At 39.1% G+C, this 17481-nt stretch overlaps 1 protein-coding gene across 1 annotated transcript in view; it reads right to left on the reverse strand.

Annotated features, from left to right (window-relative positions):
- The window catches only part of EFR3A (EFR3 homolog A (S. cerevisiae)), a gene marked incomplete at its 5' end in the record, with an annotated part of 38772 nt that extends 21492 nt beyond the window's left edge, over window positions 1-17280 (reverse strand). Inside the window, 6 exons of the mRNA XM_010185393.1 lie at window positions 11-79; window positions 1937-2072; window positions 2381-2459; window positions 6738-6875; window positions 14160-14309; window positions 17159-17280. Coding sequence (XP_010183695.1) covers window positions 11-79; window positions 1937-2072; window positions 2381-2459; window positions 6738-6875; window positions 14160-14309; window positions 17159-17280 — 694 coding nt within the window. The remainder of the gene's footprint in view (window positions 1-10; window positions 80-1936; window positions 2073-2380; window positions 2460-6737; window positions 6876-14159; window positions 14310-17158) is intronic.
- Window positions 17281-17481: the final 201 nt, after the last annotated feature.

Below are 17481 nucleotides of genomic sequence, written 5' to 3' on the forward strand. Positions count from 1 at the left end.
CGCCTATCACCCAGCTCAAAGTCAACACTGATGCGCAAGTGCTTCAACAAGGTATTAAAAACCTCCAGAACTGTTGGGCCTGGAAACAACACACAACAATTATTGCACCTGTCAATGGAAAGATGCCTCAAGAAAACAAGTATTAACCACTTCAGTCCTTTTTCAGGTTAAATATGATTAAGATGCAAAGAACAAGTGAAATACACTGCCTGAAGGATGTGGCCTACAAATAAATTTTCAAAATGTTCCTACAATCCGGTATTTTAGAAGTTACTGTAGAATTAGGAAATGCTGTCAGGTATGGAATCACAGAATGTATTGGGTTGGAAGGGACCTTTAAAGCTCATCCAGTCCAACCCCCCTGCAGTGAGCAGGCACAATGTTACCAGATCAGGTTGCTCACAGCCTCATCAAGCCTGACCTTGAATATCTCCAGGGATGGGGCCTCCACCACCTCTCTGGCTAACCTGTTCCTGTGATCTACCACGCTCATAGTGAAGAACTTTTACCTGATATCCAGCCTAAATCTACCCTTTTCTAGTCTGAAATATATGAGTAATCCACTACTATGAAGTTGTATGGGGTCTGGCTGAGATGGAGTTAACTTGGGATGCTGTGCTTTGGATTTATGACTAAGATAAGTGTTGACAACATACAAGTGTTTCAGCTGTTGCTAAACAGCACTAGCAAGTGTCAAGGCGCTTTTTTTTTCCCTACTCTGTCCCTACATAAGTAGGCTGGGGCATGCAAGGAACTGAGAGGAGACAAGCTGGGACAGCTGATCCATACCTACTAAAGGGATATTACATGCCATGTAACATCATGCTCAGCAATAATAGCTGAAGGAAAAGAGGAGGAAGGGAGGATAGTTGTTCATATGGCATTTGTCTTCTCAAGTAACCATTATGAGTGCTGAGGCTCTGCTTTCCAGGAGGTGGCTAAATAGCTGCCTGTCAATGGGAAGTACTGAATAAATTTCTTTGCTCTCCTTATGCACAAAACTTTTGCTTCACCCATTAAAATGTCTTCATCTTCAACCATGAGACTTCTCACCTTCCTTCTACCTTCTCCCTATCCTGTGGCAAAGGGGAGTGAGCAAATGGCTGTCGGCCAGAGTTAACCCACCATGCAAGTTTTCCATTGAAGATATGAGTGGTTGCAGAAATTAAGCATCAAGAATGGGTTAATCTGCAGGTATTTGCACCTGAATTTCAGTTATTTCAAAACCTGCTACTAAAATCCAGTTCTATATATTGGGTAAAATTATGGGCTCTTTTCATAACATGGTAGAAGACTTCACAAGTCCGTGCATGTAAGTGAGTCTTGTATAAAGAGAAAAGACAGGTTTGGACTCAAGCTAACAAAGCAAAGCAATAACGTTTCAGGAGACCAAAGAAAAACAACAGCAGAGCACATGTGTGTACACATTTTCATAACTACTCTCACTTCAAGGAACTATGCGATGCTACCTTAAATGACATAGTTCACCTTATTCCAGCTGCTTCACAGTTACTAAGGTATAATTTCTCAAAGAGCATTCAGCTGTAGACTCCCACATTACCGTTCATCTCACAGCAGCTGTATCACAGAGACAGCGCTATTGACATTTTTGTAGAATCACACACAGTGCTCTCAGACTTTGTGACTTCTTACCAAAGATAAATTCCTGTCTTTCACAAGGCTGTAAAAACACATTTACTCATTTTTTCAATGCAAAGGATTATAAAAGTCAAAAGACCAAGTAAGTACATTTGAGTAATGGTAAACCAAGTAAGAGTTCAAGCCTTTTATCAGCAGAAAGGAGGAAAAAAAAAATCAATAAAAACAAAACCTTTTCAAAATATATGCTTTTGTTCAGTCTGAAAACAAAGGAAAAATGAGCACCACCCTTCAAATATATCCACTGGCCTGATGCCTTTAATTTAAGACGACTTACCAATTGATCCTTTAGCTGCTATTGCAACTGCTTCCAAAAGAACCTGAATAATGCCAGCACGAACTCGCGGTGAGTCCCTTTTGCGAACATCAAGGTGTCCAAGAATTTCTTGTATTACATGATGGGAATATTGTGCCTATTAAAAAAGAAATGGAAAGAAAAGCTTCATCTGTGATTTCATAAGAATAAACCCATACAGCATTCAGCTACAGTAACGACCACGTTCCTACTCTTCTTACTCACAGAATCGTTTAGGTTGGAAAAGACTTTTAAGATCACTGAGTCCAAGAAGAATAAGGCTAAGGAGTTATGGAAAGGGATCTTTTGAATTCTTTGACTTCATCTACTTTCTATCACTATCTTGGTGAGGTGAGCATTTAAACCTGTCTCATGTGCTTGAAACATGTATGCAAGTTAAAAAAAAGTCCCTGGAGAAAATCCTACCTGTATAGAATACATGATGATTTTGAAGCAGGAAACAGCAAATTCATTGGGATCCCATAGCCTGTGATGGTCTAAATGCCTGTAAGAAAAAATTAAAGGACATGAAATAATGACATTCCACAGGTATAATAACCAGTATCTTACAGTTTTCTCAAAATTCACCTCAAAGGGACTATTTCCTTACATAAAATGTCTAAACAATGACTTACTACCTTAGATCAGAAAATCAGAACTTCAGAAATCCAGCTGTTTTCAAAGATTAGGATGTGATCACAGAACATCTGGCTCTAACAGAAATTCCTGATATTCTAGTGTCAGAAATTTAAGGAACCTACTCATATCAAAGATATACAGCTAAGAATACACAGTTTTCATACAAAGTGTACGCATAAAAATGGCTGTGACATTATACGCTTATTTACATGAGAGAGACACACTGAGGAAGATGGTTATAACACCTTGACAAACTTCTACTCTAAATAAGATAAAGAATTTGTTTTGAATCAGGTGCTATAAAATAATTATGGCTGAATGTTACATCCAGAAGAGAGACTCTATAAACTATTTCCATTTTCACAGTGGTTTCATGAATAATATAAATGGAAAAAAAAAGCTACTCTGTGTATATATTCCTTTATCATTCTGAAGCATTTCAACACTTCATGCAGGAAATATCAAAACAGAATCAGAACAATAAATGCATCAGTTTCTCTTTAAATGGGACAGGAACCACTGATGAAAAACTGTTGTCCATGTCAAGCAAAGAAATTCCACTTAAGCACTAAGCTGAAAGCTATGACTAGGGCACACATCAAATTTTCAAAAAAGGAGACCTAAGTACCTGCAAAAGCATGACAAAAATAAATACATTTTTAAAACTAAAAGATTGATTAAAGTAATTTGGGATGCTTTCTAATTGGAATTACCTACAGAAAAAGAAACAAAACCCAACCAACCAACCAACCAACACCACCACCACAGAAAAAAACCCAACCAAAACAAAGCCCAAAACCCACAAAAAAGTTTCTTACAGAAACTGAATTTAAGTAATGTTTCTAAATAGGTATCGCAGCTACAGAATCATTATTGATCTGGCCTTTCTCAAAGAAGGTAGTAAGCATATAAAGATCCTTCAAGTAATGAACTCAAAAGCACACAGGTGAAAGGAGTCAGTGCTCTGAACAGGTGAGGATTGATGGATGCATCAACTTACTTTGCCTGGAATCTGGAGGTCTCTGAACTCACTGGCCAGCTGCTACCAGCCCAGTGACCCAGCTGAGTACACAGGTCCCCTTCAAGGTTGATTAAACCAGCCAGTACAAAACTAACCTTTCCTGTGCCCTAAATTATCTTGCAGTCAGAGCTGAAAAAAGTATACTGCCATTTTGACACATTACATACCTTTAATAGAAATCCTTACGGAATTTTAGAGGTGTTTGTATGGAAAGATAACAGCATATTTGCACTACTAAATATTAAACTGGGCCACCTGTTGGGGATTGCTGCCTTTCCTGTGCACATTCCAAACACAGAGGCATATTTAACCCTGCCCCGGGGTAGAAAGACAAACAAAATTACCTCTTCAAATCCTTCAAGGTTTAGTGGCTCAAAATATATTTATTCACGTCTTCTTTCTCCCTAATATCATCCCAGTATAGTCCATCATTTCTTGTACATGACAGCTTATTTTAACTAACCTATTTTGGTTTTATGTCATCAAATACAAAATCATACTCTCCACTATCTTCTCCTGACTGGAACTGATGCTTTTCACCTTTCAGGTAGCACACATTCTCTGTTATCCTTGACAGTTCCTCTTTACCTGCCCCAGAGATCCATTTAGGCAGCCTGTGGTCACTTCTACCAAGTTTTTTTTAAAAAAACCCTTTTCAGGTAGCTGAACTGATGGGACAGCAGGGGGCAGACAGCCTAGGTTAACGTTTTGTGTAATAGCTCAATGAGCAGCACACTTTGTGTACTGGAATTTTCCTTCTAAGAAAAAGAACATCGATTACTGTAGATGATATTTTTTACTTGTCATAATGCAGGCAGTGCATTCAATGTAGTTTTGTTTATGTAAAAGAGGTAAATGGTATTTTCAGCACAGTGCATTTAGTTTAGCTAAAATCAAGTCACATCTTGCCAACCTTTTTTCCAATTACATTTCTTTTAATAAAGAATATTCAACTAAGGTTGCAAAGCAATTCATCACTGGATTAACAAATGCCAAACTCTGCCTTCCATTAAGATTTGCTGCAAATATGGAGCAAATGTGCACAACCACATTTCTCAAATTAAAAGGAACAGCAGAACTAATGGTGCAAATTACTGCTTTATGGAATGAGAGCCACTAACAGGCCTTGAACTCCTTCACATTGTCACACATGCAAGCAATCCTTAGAGTACAAAATGAAAAACTGATACTGGTGATTAGAAAGCAGAACTGAGGAGTGTATGGAAATATACAAAATAATCTTCCCATGCATCATGTTTGCTGAATGAATATTGAGCACCGGTCCTTTGATATTTAAAACCCTGGCATAGATGATGTGATAACTCTCAAGAATGGAAATACAGTGAGATGAATAGGCTGTAACTTGTACTTGGGAAGTTGTTTATAGTCACTACATTTCTGTATCCCTCCGGATATGCCTCATCTATTCACCACTGCAAATTCATGCTACGGAAGTCTAAATAGCTTGTGACTGTTGATACAAAACCCAACATTTTTCTTACCATATTAGTCTAAAATTTTTGTCTTTCATTAAGCAGTTTGCCAGACTGATCTGTCAGATTTCATTAAAAATGAGAATTTGAGAATTTCTAAATGTAGAGATGCTTATAACCATGGAGATTTTCCTGCCAAAGGCAAGGAGAATTAAGGTCAATCCAAACCCGTATCAGGAGACTGACTTCAGATTTCAACTATCTTCATTGTATTTAAAACCTTCAATTTTCGAATGTACTCAGCCTCACAATGCAAGAAGCCTTTTTCTCTCAGCTTTGCAAGGAAGTGACAGCATGTTGACCAATACTCCAACACCACACGAAACAAGCCTTCAAGGGGGGAACTGAATTTGCATCATAAGTATCACCACTGTATGTAATAAGTGGCTTTATCTTTATTTCCAGAGTGTTCTTAAAAGTTGTGAAATGGTTGAAAACCATTAGGAAAAACTGTTTTCTAATAAAATATACATAGACCAAGTCAAAGTTTTCCAATCAGATGAAGTGCAATGGACTCACTATCTCAAAATTTCGTTTTACTAGTTCTGCTAATTCACAAATTGAAGCTGATTAGATAGAGTATCCCCATTTTGTTTAGGAAAAGCAGCTTGGAAATTGCATTTTCCGCATCTCTGTTCCTCAAAAACACTAAACCTTTACTGCAGTTATGTATAGAAAGATAAACTTCTTTGGCAATTCTTCCTCAAAATGGAATACAAAAACAGTGGCAACAAGGACTCTCTACTCATAGAAGAGGTAATGTATTCTGAGTAACTGGCCATAATCTACTGATTTCAGTGCACAAACGCAGCATGTGGCACGTAGAGGTGCACAAAGACTCAAGTGGCTCCTTAGGATCGCAAAGGGTAAGAAAAGAAATTAAGCTGGAAATAATACTTGGAATACATAAACCTTTGGATCTGCCACAGCAAATGCAGGTGTGATACGTTCTGAAACCCCAAACCAAGTACTAATGCTGTTCTAGAGAACTGGGAATTATTTGTGGGAAATGTCCCTGGTACAAAAATGATTCAAACGACTGCAGGGAACTGAAAAGCGCTGAACTTGATGGTTAATAAATCAGCTATAATTTGTACTGTGTGTATTTGTGCATAATGTGCACACTGTGTGCACATCTGCCAATCGTTACTAAATGAGCTATTAAAGATATTCCACACAGAATATCAAAACACATCTTCGAAGAAAACTGCAAGAAAGTAGAAATCTTAACTTTATGCATTAATCTGGGCACAGTATTCCTTTGTTATTCTTGTATTTTACTTGGCTCATCTCTTAACTGACCCCAACAGTCATCTATGGGACATTAACATCTTGAATAAACAGTTTCACATTCAAAAGACAGGCCAGCTGAGGCAACAAGCCATCCAAATCACTATCTTGCACTTCTAAAATCAGTAAAATAGGACACACATTTCTCCAAAACTGTGTTCAAGTCAACAGACAGGCAACAAAGAGATAAGATTAAAACAGGGGTATTTTTTTTAAGAAATATGAATAACTTAATAGAAATCTTTGGGTTGAAAAGGAAGAAGAAAATTAATGCGACATAATTAGAGGATTACATTTAAAAAATTCTTAAGATAAGACCTTCCATGAATTTTCAACTTACGCGAAAACTGGTCTGACAGCATTATTCATATTTCCATAGGTTGCTCGTCCTAGTAGTTCCCTGAAACAATTCTCAGCCAGCAGAGCAGGGTTTTCCTCTTTCTCGCCTCCTGTGGGAGAGGATGGAGGACCTATTCGGCTGAAATAAGACAAAAGAACATTGAATTTACTACTGATTAATTTTCATCTTCCTTACCGTAACACATTCTTGGTTCTACAACATTTGTGAGGCACACTCTTAATCTAGGCAAGAACTGTACCTCAAATGTGCTTCAAACCTGAATTCCGAATAAAACACTTTATTCTCTTATAGCAGGACTACAGATCATCATCTGTTTGCTCAGTACTGACCACTGTATTAGTAAATATTTCTATGGCAAAACGAATGTTGTCAATACTAATTTAACTTGTTAACCACTGCATTTTTAACAATTACCCACTGGTAACAATGGATGAAGGCCATGAAACCATGCAAAAAGTTAGGCAGAATCTTAGTCATTTTGTTCAGACTAATGATCTCATTCACCTGCCCACTACTGAATCCACACTGTGTGGGTGAGTGTCAAACAAACTCCAAGACTTCTGCAGAAACAGATGGCTTGTGAGTTGACAAAAACATCTGATTGAACTAATTAGAACATTATCACCCACACAGTTACCTTTGACTAAATATTGTACAAGTTAGTCACCTTCTAACTGACTGTCCTCCAGTATTACTATGGAGAGGATTGCATGAAGTGTCTGTGCTCAGGTATTGGTAGCATGGGGGCTGCAGGGGGATCTCTGCGGGGAGAGACCACAGCTGCCTCGTGCTGGACACAGCTGGTCCCAACTGGTCCCAGCTGGCTCCACCGGCCCCACCACAGGACACAGCTGAGACCTCAGCCAAGCTAGGGGCACCAGCTGGGAAGAAAACAGGTTTCTGAAAGGACAAAAGGCGGCACAGGCAGAGGAGGAGGAAGCCAAGGAGGGAGCAGCAGCAAGGGGACCCCAAGGCCACTGGAGGGCAGGAGGTGCTGCAGACCCGGAGCAGGGATCCCCTGCAGCCCTGGAGAGACCCTGCTGGAGCAGAGACCCACCCTGCAGCCCGGGGAGGGCCCCACGCTGCAGCAGGGGATATTTCCTGCAGGAGCTGCAGCAGTGGAGAGCCCAGGCAGGAGCAGGTTGTCCCTGAAGGACTGCAGCCTGGGGAAGGGCCGGCACTGGAGCAGGGAGACATGTGAGGAGGGAGGAGCGGCTGAGAACCAAACACCTTTCACATTTGGAATTATTATTATACATATTAACATATATCTTCTAAGACATAGATTTTCATGTTAATTTCCCCATACTGTATTTATAAAGATGGCCTGTTCTGAAGGAGGATTCTTGTTTCCCTAAAAGCATTACTCTGAAAAAGAAACATAGCAACTGTTTTCTTTAGTAGGAAAATCATTACAACGAAAATATACAGACTGTCCAACTTTGCATCAGGTAAATATAACCATGAAGAGTGTTAAACTTTGTAACTTTTACTGAGAAATTTGTCCTTTAACAAGAAGATTACAGATGTTTCAATCATAGAAATGTACTACTGAGAGTAAAGAACAATAAAAATAATGACATGATAGGAGGGAGAGGAAAAAAGCAGTGAGTGAGTGGAGTAAGTATTTATTACTACCACAGCTACTATTTCTTAAGGTGCTAAAATATCACAATGAATGACTTAATCTAAAGTAGAAATTATTTTAAATTAGGAAGGAATTAAATTACAACTTAATAAAAACTGCAGTGCAAAGCAAGGCTTTAATGTTTTATAGTAATGACAGCAGCAATGACCAAACTTCTGCAAAGTTCAAATACTGTCACTCTTTGTGACTGGGAATTAGGCTGATTATTTAAACCCAACATGGTACAAAAGAGAGTAAGAGTAATGAATAAAAGACAGAGTCCAGACACAAGAGAAGCAGAACTACAGGAAACACACTCTGTGTTGGACAGACTGAAACCTACTGAGGCCCAAATTCTACGACTCAGTTTTGAAGGGAACAGTCTGTCCTCACCTTGGAATAACTAAAATCAGCATCTGCACTGTAAAAAGAGAAAGGTAGAGCTTTTCCAGAAGAGCTTCTAGTCTTCCACTTCTCATTTTTGACACAGGCCTTGATAATCGTTTTTGGCTCATTTTTTGGGTTGTTGATCTTTTTTTTCTTTGGCCAAAGCCACCTCATTTTCATCACACAGAGACCTGAATTACTACAGCAAGTTAGAGGCATTTGAAATGTATTTCTGAATTTAAATGCTTCAGACATTACATCATTAAGTTGGTACTAATATTTATTTTTAAACGAGCAGCTGAGAGGTGTAAGACTGAGAAAGAAGGAAAAAAACCAATTTCCTCTAAGGTGCAATATTACCTATCAAGAAGTACTGTACCTATAGGTGTCAAGTATTTTTTTGCACAAAACATATCATAGAAACTTGAGTGAGGATTCATTCCCCTAGATTATGCAACTATGCATTAGAAGCTTTATTTTAGACTCTACTAAAACCTTAAACATAGTTTCAGTTCTGCAGTGCGAGCTTGTGAGTGTTTAATAGTGTTCACTAAGAGAATCAGCTTTAGTTAACGTTCACACCTCATCCTCATAAAACCACAGCTTTAGAGCACTCTAAGAAGTCAAATAAAGAAATGCCACTTGTCAAAATAACATAAAAAATCATAGTTGTATTATCTTCTGGTAGCAAAAGATTTTCCAGTGTTTCAAGACTAATGCACTCTGAAAGGCGCAATATAAAAATCCTGTTGCCTCTGCTAACATCAGTGTTTCAGAAGTTACCATAAAATTGCTAGCTTGTCAGATTTTAATAATAAAAAGGCCTCAGGCACCCTGTTAGATAAGCAAGGAGAAACGGTTTTACAAACGCACAATGATTAGAATTTTAAGAGGCATGACAGTTCACATATAATCCTCCATGGATACAACTAAACTGCAGCTTTATCCAACTGCTGTGCCCCTCAGTCTCCCCAGTTTGTTTCCTGTGCTACTTGGATTGCTCCAGACAGACGAGCATCTTTCTCTGTGCAGCCCTGTCATCCCCATTGCTGTTTTGACACTGAACGCAGCAGCATTTTAAAGGGGTGGGGGGGGGGGGGGGCATGGAAGACAGCAGGTGGCAAAACCCACACACAGAGCCAGTCTGTCTGGAAGAAGTCTGGTTAAAATGCAGTAAAAATAAGTTATCCTTTAACTGTTTGTATATACAGTCGCACAGAAGGTGACTTCTCAGCGTTGCCTGGAGATTTATTTTAGAATCGGTTAAAGGAAGAAATTGCAATCCAGTCTTCCTAATTGTATTGGGTTTTCGTAGCTACAGTGATGGCTCCTGTGAGAAGCTGCTAGAAGCTTCCTTGGCTCCAAGTCGAACTCATCTCTGTCCGAGGCCAAACCAATCAGCAATGGTGGTTCCGTCCCTGTGATAACATATTTAAGGGGAGTGTAGCAGCACATGGAGCAGGCAGGGCCAGTCCAGTCCCCCACCACCACAGCCTCAGAGCCAGGAGCTCTTCAGGAGCCAGTGGAAAAAGAAGCAGCAGTGGAGAGAGGAGTGGGAAGCAAGAGAAACAACCACGCAGACACCAAGTAAGTGAAGAAAGGAGGGGGAGGATGTGTGGCAGAGCAGAGATTCCTCTACAGCCTGTGGTCAGACACCAGGCTGCGCTCCTGCAGCGATACAGGACAACGGTGGAGCAGAGATCCCCTGCAGCCCATGGAGCAGCCCACACTGGAGCAGGTGGCTGTGCCCGAAGAAGACCGACACTGCGCAGGAAGCCTGTGCTGTGAAGGACTGCACCCCGCAGAAGGGACCCACGCTGGAGCAGTTTGTGAAGAGCTGCAACCCGTAGGAAGGACTCACACTGGAGAAGTTAATGGTGAACTGTGTCCCATGGAAGGGATCCCATGCTGGAGTAGGAAGAAAGTATGAGGAGCCCTGAGGAGGAGGGAGCCCCTCTGAGGAGGAGGGAGCAGCAGAAACAACACACGATGAACTGATCCCAATCCCCATTCTTCATCTCCCTGCACCACTCAGGGGGAGGAGTTAGCAAAATTGGGAGCAAAGCTGAGCCCAGCAAGAAGGGAGGGGTGGGGGAAGGCATTTTTAAGATCTGGCTTTGTTTCTCACTATCCTACTCTGTTCTGATCATTAACAAAGTTGATGTTTTCTCCAGTCACATCTGTTTTGCCTGTGACTATAAGTGGCAAGTGAGCCCTCCCTGTTCTTGTCTCTACCCAAGAGCCTTTTGTTATATTTTCTCCTCCTCCTCCCACTGTGAGGGAGGAGTGAGCAAGCAGCTGCATGGTGCTTAGTTGCTGGCTGGGCTTAAACAACACCACCAGTCTGAAGTGTTAGCTTTAGACTGCATCAGAATGTTTAAAATTATCTCGGGTTAGCTGTAAGAATCACATTTTTTTTGATCTTTAACAACACCCACCTCTAAGTACTTCTCACTGATAAGAGTTCCTTAGCATTATCAGATGAAAGACAATGAATATAAAGCTACCCTCAGCTTTTTAGTTTCAAAGAAAAGCTTCGTACAGCCTTTCAAGTTTCTACACTCCAATGAGCAATTCATACTAATTTTGTTTCACTGACTTGGTTTTTAAACAAAGATCAGAAAAACCTCTGACAAATCCAACTGCAACATTTAAAAAGTATTACCATTACTCTGCACCTAGACTGTCCGTCCTACCAGAAGTTCAGAAGAGTGAAACATGAAATGCATTTTGCAATGAAGTGGGCAAGAACTACTCCCTTTAACGCTTCTTCCAGCTTTCTTCTGTCTGAAAAGATGGCAAGGAGGAACTGGAAGGAGTGGTGTTTTGAAGTACAGCAGTTTTCATAGCAAACAGCTACCCACAGGCTTCAAGTGGCTCAGAGCAACTCAGCACCTTGTGCATGAAACTCCTTTAATACCACAAAAACAGGGTTGGCCAAAAAATATGAGGGGACATGTGAAGTGTAAGGCTTAACCATTACTTTTGAATGGATTAGCTACAGGAATGTTTGACTATGATTCACTCACCCTGAGAAAGAAATATATTCTCATCTGCCTCTAAAACAGAATTTATATGAACATTACAGATAACTTCAGAGCCTTCTAATGTAAGTCTACAACAAATGCTGAAGTGTCACACTGTCTTAAATAAGGCTGCTACTTTCAGCTTTGCTGTTACTATGAAGAATAAGTTACTAACTAAGTGTAAACACTGTTTCAATTGCCAATTACATACATCCCTTCCCAATTTTAAAGATGTACATAAATTGACAGAAATGATTGTCTCTTCTGAATTTTCTTCTAGAAAACTCGAAGGAGGGAGGGAGAAGCTTTCAGGCAATGCATTATACTATATTGAAGTATGCATGACAATTATTTTGTAATACAGAATGGTCTTTAAGTACAACTCAGGAAAAAACAATCGGATTTTTACAGTATGTTACACTTGCAAATTTGTCTGATAGGCACACAACTAGAATGTGCATTCAGACATATGGACAAATAACGGCATCCACAAATACAACTACCTTTTTAAAATGTTGTTTAAATGGTAAAATCTTAATGCCAAAGAAGTGACCCATCTGACACAGACTCAGACGAACCTTGAATTAAGCTATACAGGTTCCACAAGTAAACACTATACTTTAAGGTAAGGTTCACCTATGTGAACTTCAGCATTAACCAAAAATGGTTATTTTCTATGGACTTAAGTTGAGGGTATCTTCTGGAATTTCTGCTCTTTCTCAAATCATGAGTCCATCTGCCAGGACAATATGCTTCTTACTCCTACTCTTCAAGATGCCTCTGTTTGTGCTCCACAAATATGAAGTCACACATAAAACAAGATGAGGAATTGTCTGTAACATCACTTAAGGCCAGCAGATCAACAATTTATAAATATTGTTTTCAGCTTTTCTGTCATATATGCATCATACAAGGCCCATACTTGCCACTTGGAAAAACATTAGTCTTTTTTTACTGTTGAATGGGCATTATAGAACAAGGTTCAGGCAGCCAGATCAGATATTTAATTAGCAATTGCTTTTTGACAGATTTGTTGTTCTACCACCATTGCTGCATTGGTCAACAAATGATAAATTAGTCCTGCAGCACACATAAACTGATCTGCTTTATGTGGTTGATCCAAACGCTATTTCAGTCAGTTTTTCCTCCAGTTGTCAGTTTAATTTTGCTATATAAGGGAAAATATATGCTTGAGGGCACTGTAAAGAGTAGCAAAAGAAAGGGCCCACCTGTATCTAGATGCCCTGTAGGCACCTAGGCCAAGTAGGCTTTCCTTGCTCAAACAAGTTTCAGATAAATGGATGTAAAATCCAAGCAGATATTTCTATACATACTGTGTGGGTCCTCAGTTATATGCAGTAAATAGACAAAGCACGGACAGACAGACAAGTATGGATTTTAGTCATGTAGCCTGAAAATTTGCTTTAGAGAAGAGACATATACCAACAGTTAGAAATAAGAGTAGAAAAATAAGGCTAACGAATGGGAAAAAAAAACAAACCCCACACCAATAAAATTCAACAAATCAAAAAAGAGAAAACTGCCAGATTTAGCAAGCCGAGTGTCACGTGAAGGCACGGAGAGTCTCTTGTTAGAGGAAGGCTGCTAAGCCTACTTACCAAGCAAGTTTTAAAGCAGCTAGGGTTGGACATGAAACAAATATTCAAGCTTGTTTGCACAGCTGAAGTCGGTTTTACGGAAATTTCCCAGTGCTAGCAATAAATACTTTTTACAGCTACATAGTGTAAGCCACAAGTAGAGACAGGGACCAAAAAAAGTGACTTTTCAATTGTAAGGTGACTGGCAAATCCTCACCATCAATTATCACACAGGTATTTCTTGAAGGCATACCTAGCAGGTAGTAAGGCTTGGAGCCATCCAAGCCAAAAGAGGAGAAGGATGTCTGCACATAAAGACATTTTAAATCCTCAATTTAAGTATCGCTGGAGATGGGACAGACGTTACTAATGGATAAATGGGAATTAAAACCTCAATTTTTAACAAATATAACTAGCAAAATCATTTGAGTCACCTACAAACCTGTGCTTAGTGATCTCTCTATCCGATATTACAAAACCAAGAGTTTACAATTTTTAAGAGCTCTAAACATGGATATACAATTTGGGGACCAATTTTTAAACTGACAGAATCTAGAACAAGTGAAATTCAGGCAGTTGAAAACAATTTAAGAAAAGAAATATTATAAGCAGTTAAGCAGAGCTGTGCTATCAGTTTCAGGAAGACTCAGCTAGTAAACATCAGTAGTTATTTCCAATAAAAAGAAAAGAAAAAGGTATCCATCATAAAAACTAAGCCCAAAGACTGCATAAAAACCATGCCAGCGACCAGGAATAAAAATACCTGTCGACATCTTCTATTTTATGCATATTAAACAGCAATGATGGTACGATCTTGTCCATGTGCTGAGGTTCCCATATAGTTGCTCGAAGTTCATCATTGACGGTTTTTCGAACCACTCCCTGAATGCCCCTGATTCCAGCAATTCGGATCCTAAGGAAGGTAAAAAGGAGTTACCGAAAAGAAGAAACACAGCACCTCCCAGTATGGCTGTTTACCTGTTGGGCAGTAGTAGGTACATTGTGTGGAATCCCACTAAGGTCTCAAAAGCAGCAATTTGGAAATCTGGCCAACTCATTAAGGTTCCCCACATGGCCTTTAAATGCCTTTATAGCTCATGAGGAAGCTGACAAACAACTGAAGATGATCCGTAAGGATAATGCTGACACTGATCAATGAACACTCAAACTGTGTATACAAAAGCAAGTCAGGTGCGGAAAAACCCATCAACTCTATACAATTCACTGCCCATCAGCTGAAACTGGGTACAACAATCTCAACCTATTCCAGTCCTGAAGAAAAATGTTGTGGAATTATATTTGCAAAGCTGAAGCAGTATCTACCACAGTCACGTGATCATGTCCTGAAAGTTGTAATTCAGGCTGTGGATTTCTTATCTTATACATAACTTATACATGAATTAAATATTTAAAATTAATTAACTTTTTTCTGTCAGAGTATCTATTTGCTTTTTAATTATGAATCCTTAAGCTAATCAAGCTTTGCTAATACTGTGGCTTTAGTTACATTGAATACTAGCACTAACTTCCCCTGCTGTAAGGGAAATCTCACTTATCAGGTAATATTCAGGTTCAGCCTCAGAAGCCTACACTACCTGACTACGTCTGCTGATGATGTTCAAGCTCCCATTCAAGCCAGTCAGTTCAGCAGAACCTAACTCTACACAGGTGAACGGTGACTCCAGATGTCTGTTTTAGGATAAACTGAATTACTCCCTAGCCCCCAAGTACTGACTACTTGTGATATCTGCCGTTAGAACTGTAATCTGCAGTCATAGCTCATCTGTTTTGTTTAATTACCTCAGTACCTACAGTGAATCCGGTATGCTAACTCCAGGAATGATTGCTTTTCATAAAGAGCTACATTTAAACTGACTAAAATGATGTGAAAAAACTTATATTACTATATATCTGGTTAACATGAGTAAAAAATTGATTCACATGGGGAAAAAAGGCCACACTTTTGTGTACTGGAGTGCCACTAGCACTAATTTCACGTTCTTACTATTATACAGGAGGTAGGAAAATGAGGGTTAAAGTACTGAGGAAGGTGCAGCATCAAATTTCATCAGATACGGGAAAGATCTCATTCCTCTAAAGAAGGCTCAGATAGGTATTAAGGTGGAGATTACATTTAAACCAAGGTCATGTACAGTTTTATGTCACTAGGATGAAATTCCTCCCTGTCTAAGGGTACACCAACATTGCAAACTGAAGCACAGATAATGGTGCAAGCCTTGAAGAGCAAAAGATTAGCGCAGTTTTTTTAGCTGGTATGGCAATCACAGTTTTGAGATATTTTACTTTGGGGCATTCTTAATGAGTGGTAAATCATACTTGATAGATGGATGAGGGATGTGGTAGTGTCATGCCATGTTCTAGTTCATTACTAATATTACCTCTCATTTGCAAAGGGCAATGAAGGTGAAAGTAGTATTAAAAATCCTGAGCTGAGCTTCATATCCTAACCTCCTACGAAATGTTCTACGGTAAGTAAGCAGTTTAACATTTCTGGTTTAGTTTCACTAAGCCTAAAAAGGCAAAATCCCAAAAAGGTCATTAAAACATTCATGAATACTATTTGCAACCATCAGCTTCAGGTAAATACACTATACCTGACAGAAGCCTAAGTCATGAGGTAGCTGCATGACACAGTGGCTGCTTCACTAGTGACACCTACTTAAGAAGTTTCCATCCCCTTTGCCTTTGGTCCCTAGGTACAATTTACTTCAGTTCCTCCCCAAACAATTCATGGGGTCATCCTGTAAAACCATTCACTGAGATAATCTGCCTAAAGGGAAAGGGGGTGGAGGCAAGGGGAAAAGTACAGGAGCAGTAAGCAGATTTAATTCTAACCCTTTTAGAGAGAACGTTTACAGCAGAACGTTATGCACAGCAACAGGGTAACAAATAAGGTAGCAGCAAATTACAAAAAAAGAGGAATGAACCAGAAAACTAAAGGAGGAATGAACGTCTTCGTTTGGTTTTGTGGTTTTCTTTTTTTTCCCCCTAAGTGATGTACGCAGTATTCATTCGTTTTGAAAATACAGTTTGGAAAGTGCACACTGTAAGAAAAATCCTTATGCATTTTAGCTACCATAACAACAGTACACCCAAAGGGTTGAATAAATGTTCAGCACATGGATTTTTCATAGCTGGCTGAACACTTTAATGCATGGAAATAGAAAAGATGAGAAAAACAGAGATGCAAATCATCTAATCTGAAAAGTCTAAATTTTCCAAATTGCTCAGGAGTTAAACACTGATTAACAGTTTATATAAGAACACATCACTAGGGGGAGCCGAAGTAAAAAAAAACTGTGGTGCTTATATAATGTAAAAACTTGTAATACTAATTCATGAAGGCATTTCAGTTTCACACACAGTATAATACTGCAGACATCTAAGAAAACTCAATTTTAATGAGCAATTCTCAAATAACAGACTCAAAATAAGCTTTTGCTATTCACGTACGTAGCTCCATTAATTTCTCAAATGAGTTACGCAACTCGCACACATTTACAGTAATAAGTAGTGCCTTTCTGGAGAGAAACCATGCAATTTGGCAGGCATTATCCAGGTAAAATTTCACTTAAATAGTCTAGTTCTAGCCATATAACATTTGCAAGATAAGAAAGTCAGACTTTCATTTTCTTTCTATTGAATGAACTTTTTCCACTAAATAGCATAATAAAAGCTGTATTACAGGCTATATTAATGTGTTAAGACAGTTTTCTGTAATACATGGAGAATGGCACTTACTCGGTTTGTGTTTCTGGATCGTGGTCACACGAATGACACATGGCACTGAAGCGAGACACAAAGAAGTCATAGCGTCTGTGATACGAAGGTGTGTCTTCCTCAATGTTGGCAAATTTCACAAACTGGAAAATGAAATACATTAAAAAACACTTTTGATACCCATTTCCAAAAGTGAATAGTGAATACTAAACTTCATTTAAGAAGTAACATAAAATCATAGAATGGTTTTGGTTGGAAAAAAACGTTAAGATCGAGTCCAACCATCGAACCAGCCCTAAGTCCGCCACTAGGCCATGTCCCTAAGCATGACACCTACTCATCTT

Source organism: Mesitornis unicolor, unplaced genomic scaffold (assembly GCF_000695765.1).
Source record: "Mesitornis unicolor isolate BGI_N332 unplaced genomic scaffold, ASM69576v1 scaffold2655, whole genome shotgun sequence".
Taxonomy (NCBI): Eukaryota; Metazoa; Chordata; class Aves; order Mesitornithiformes; family Mesitornithidae; genus Mesitornis; species Mesitornis unicolor.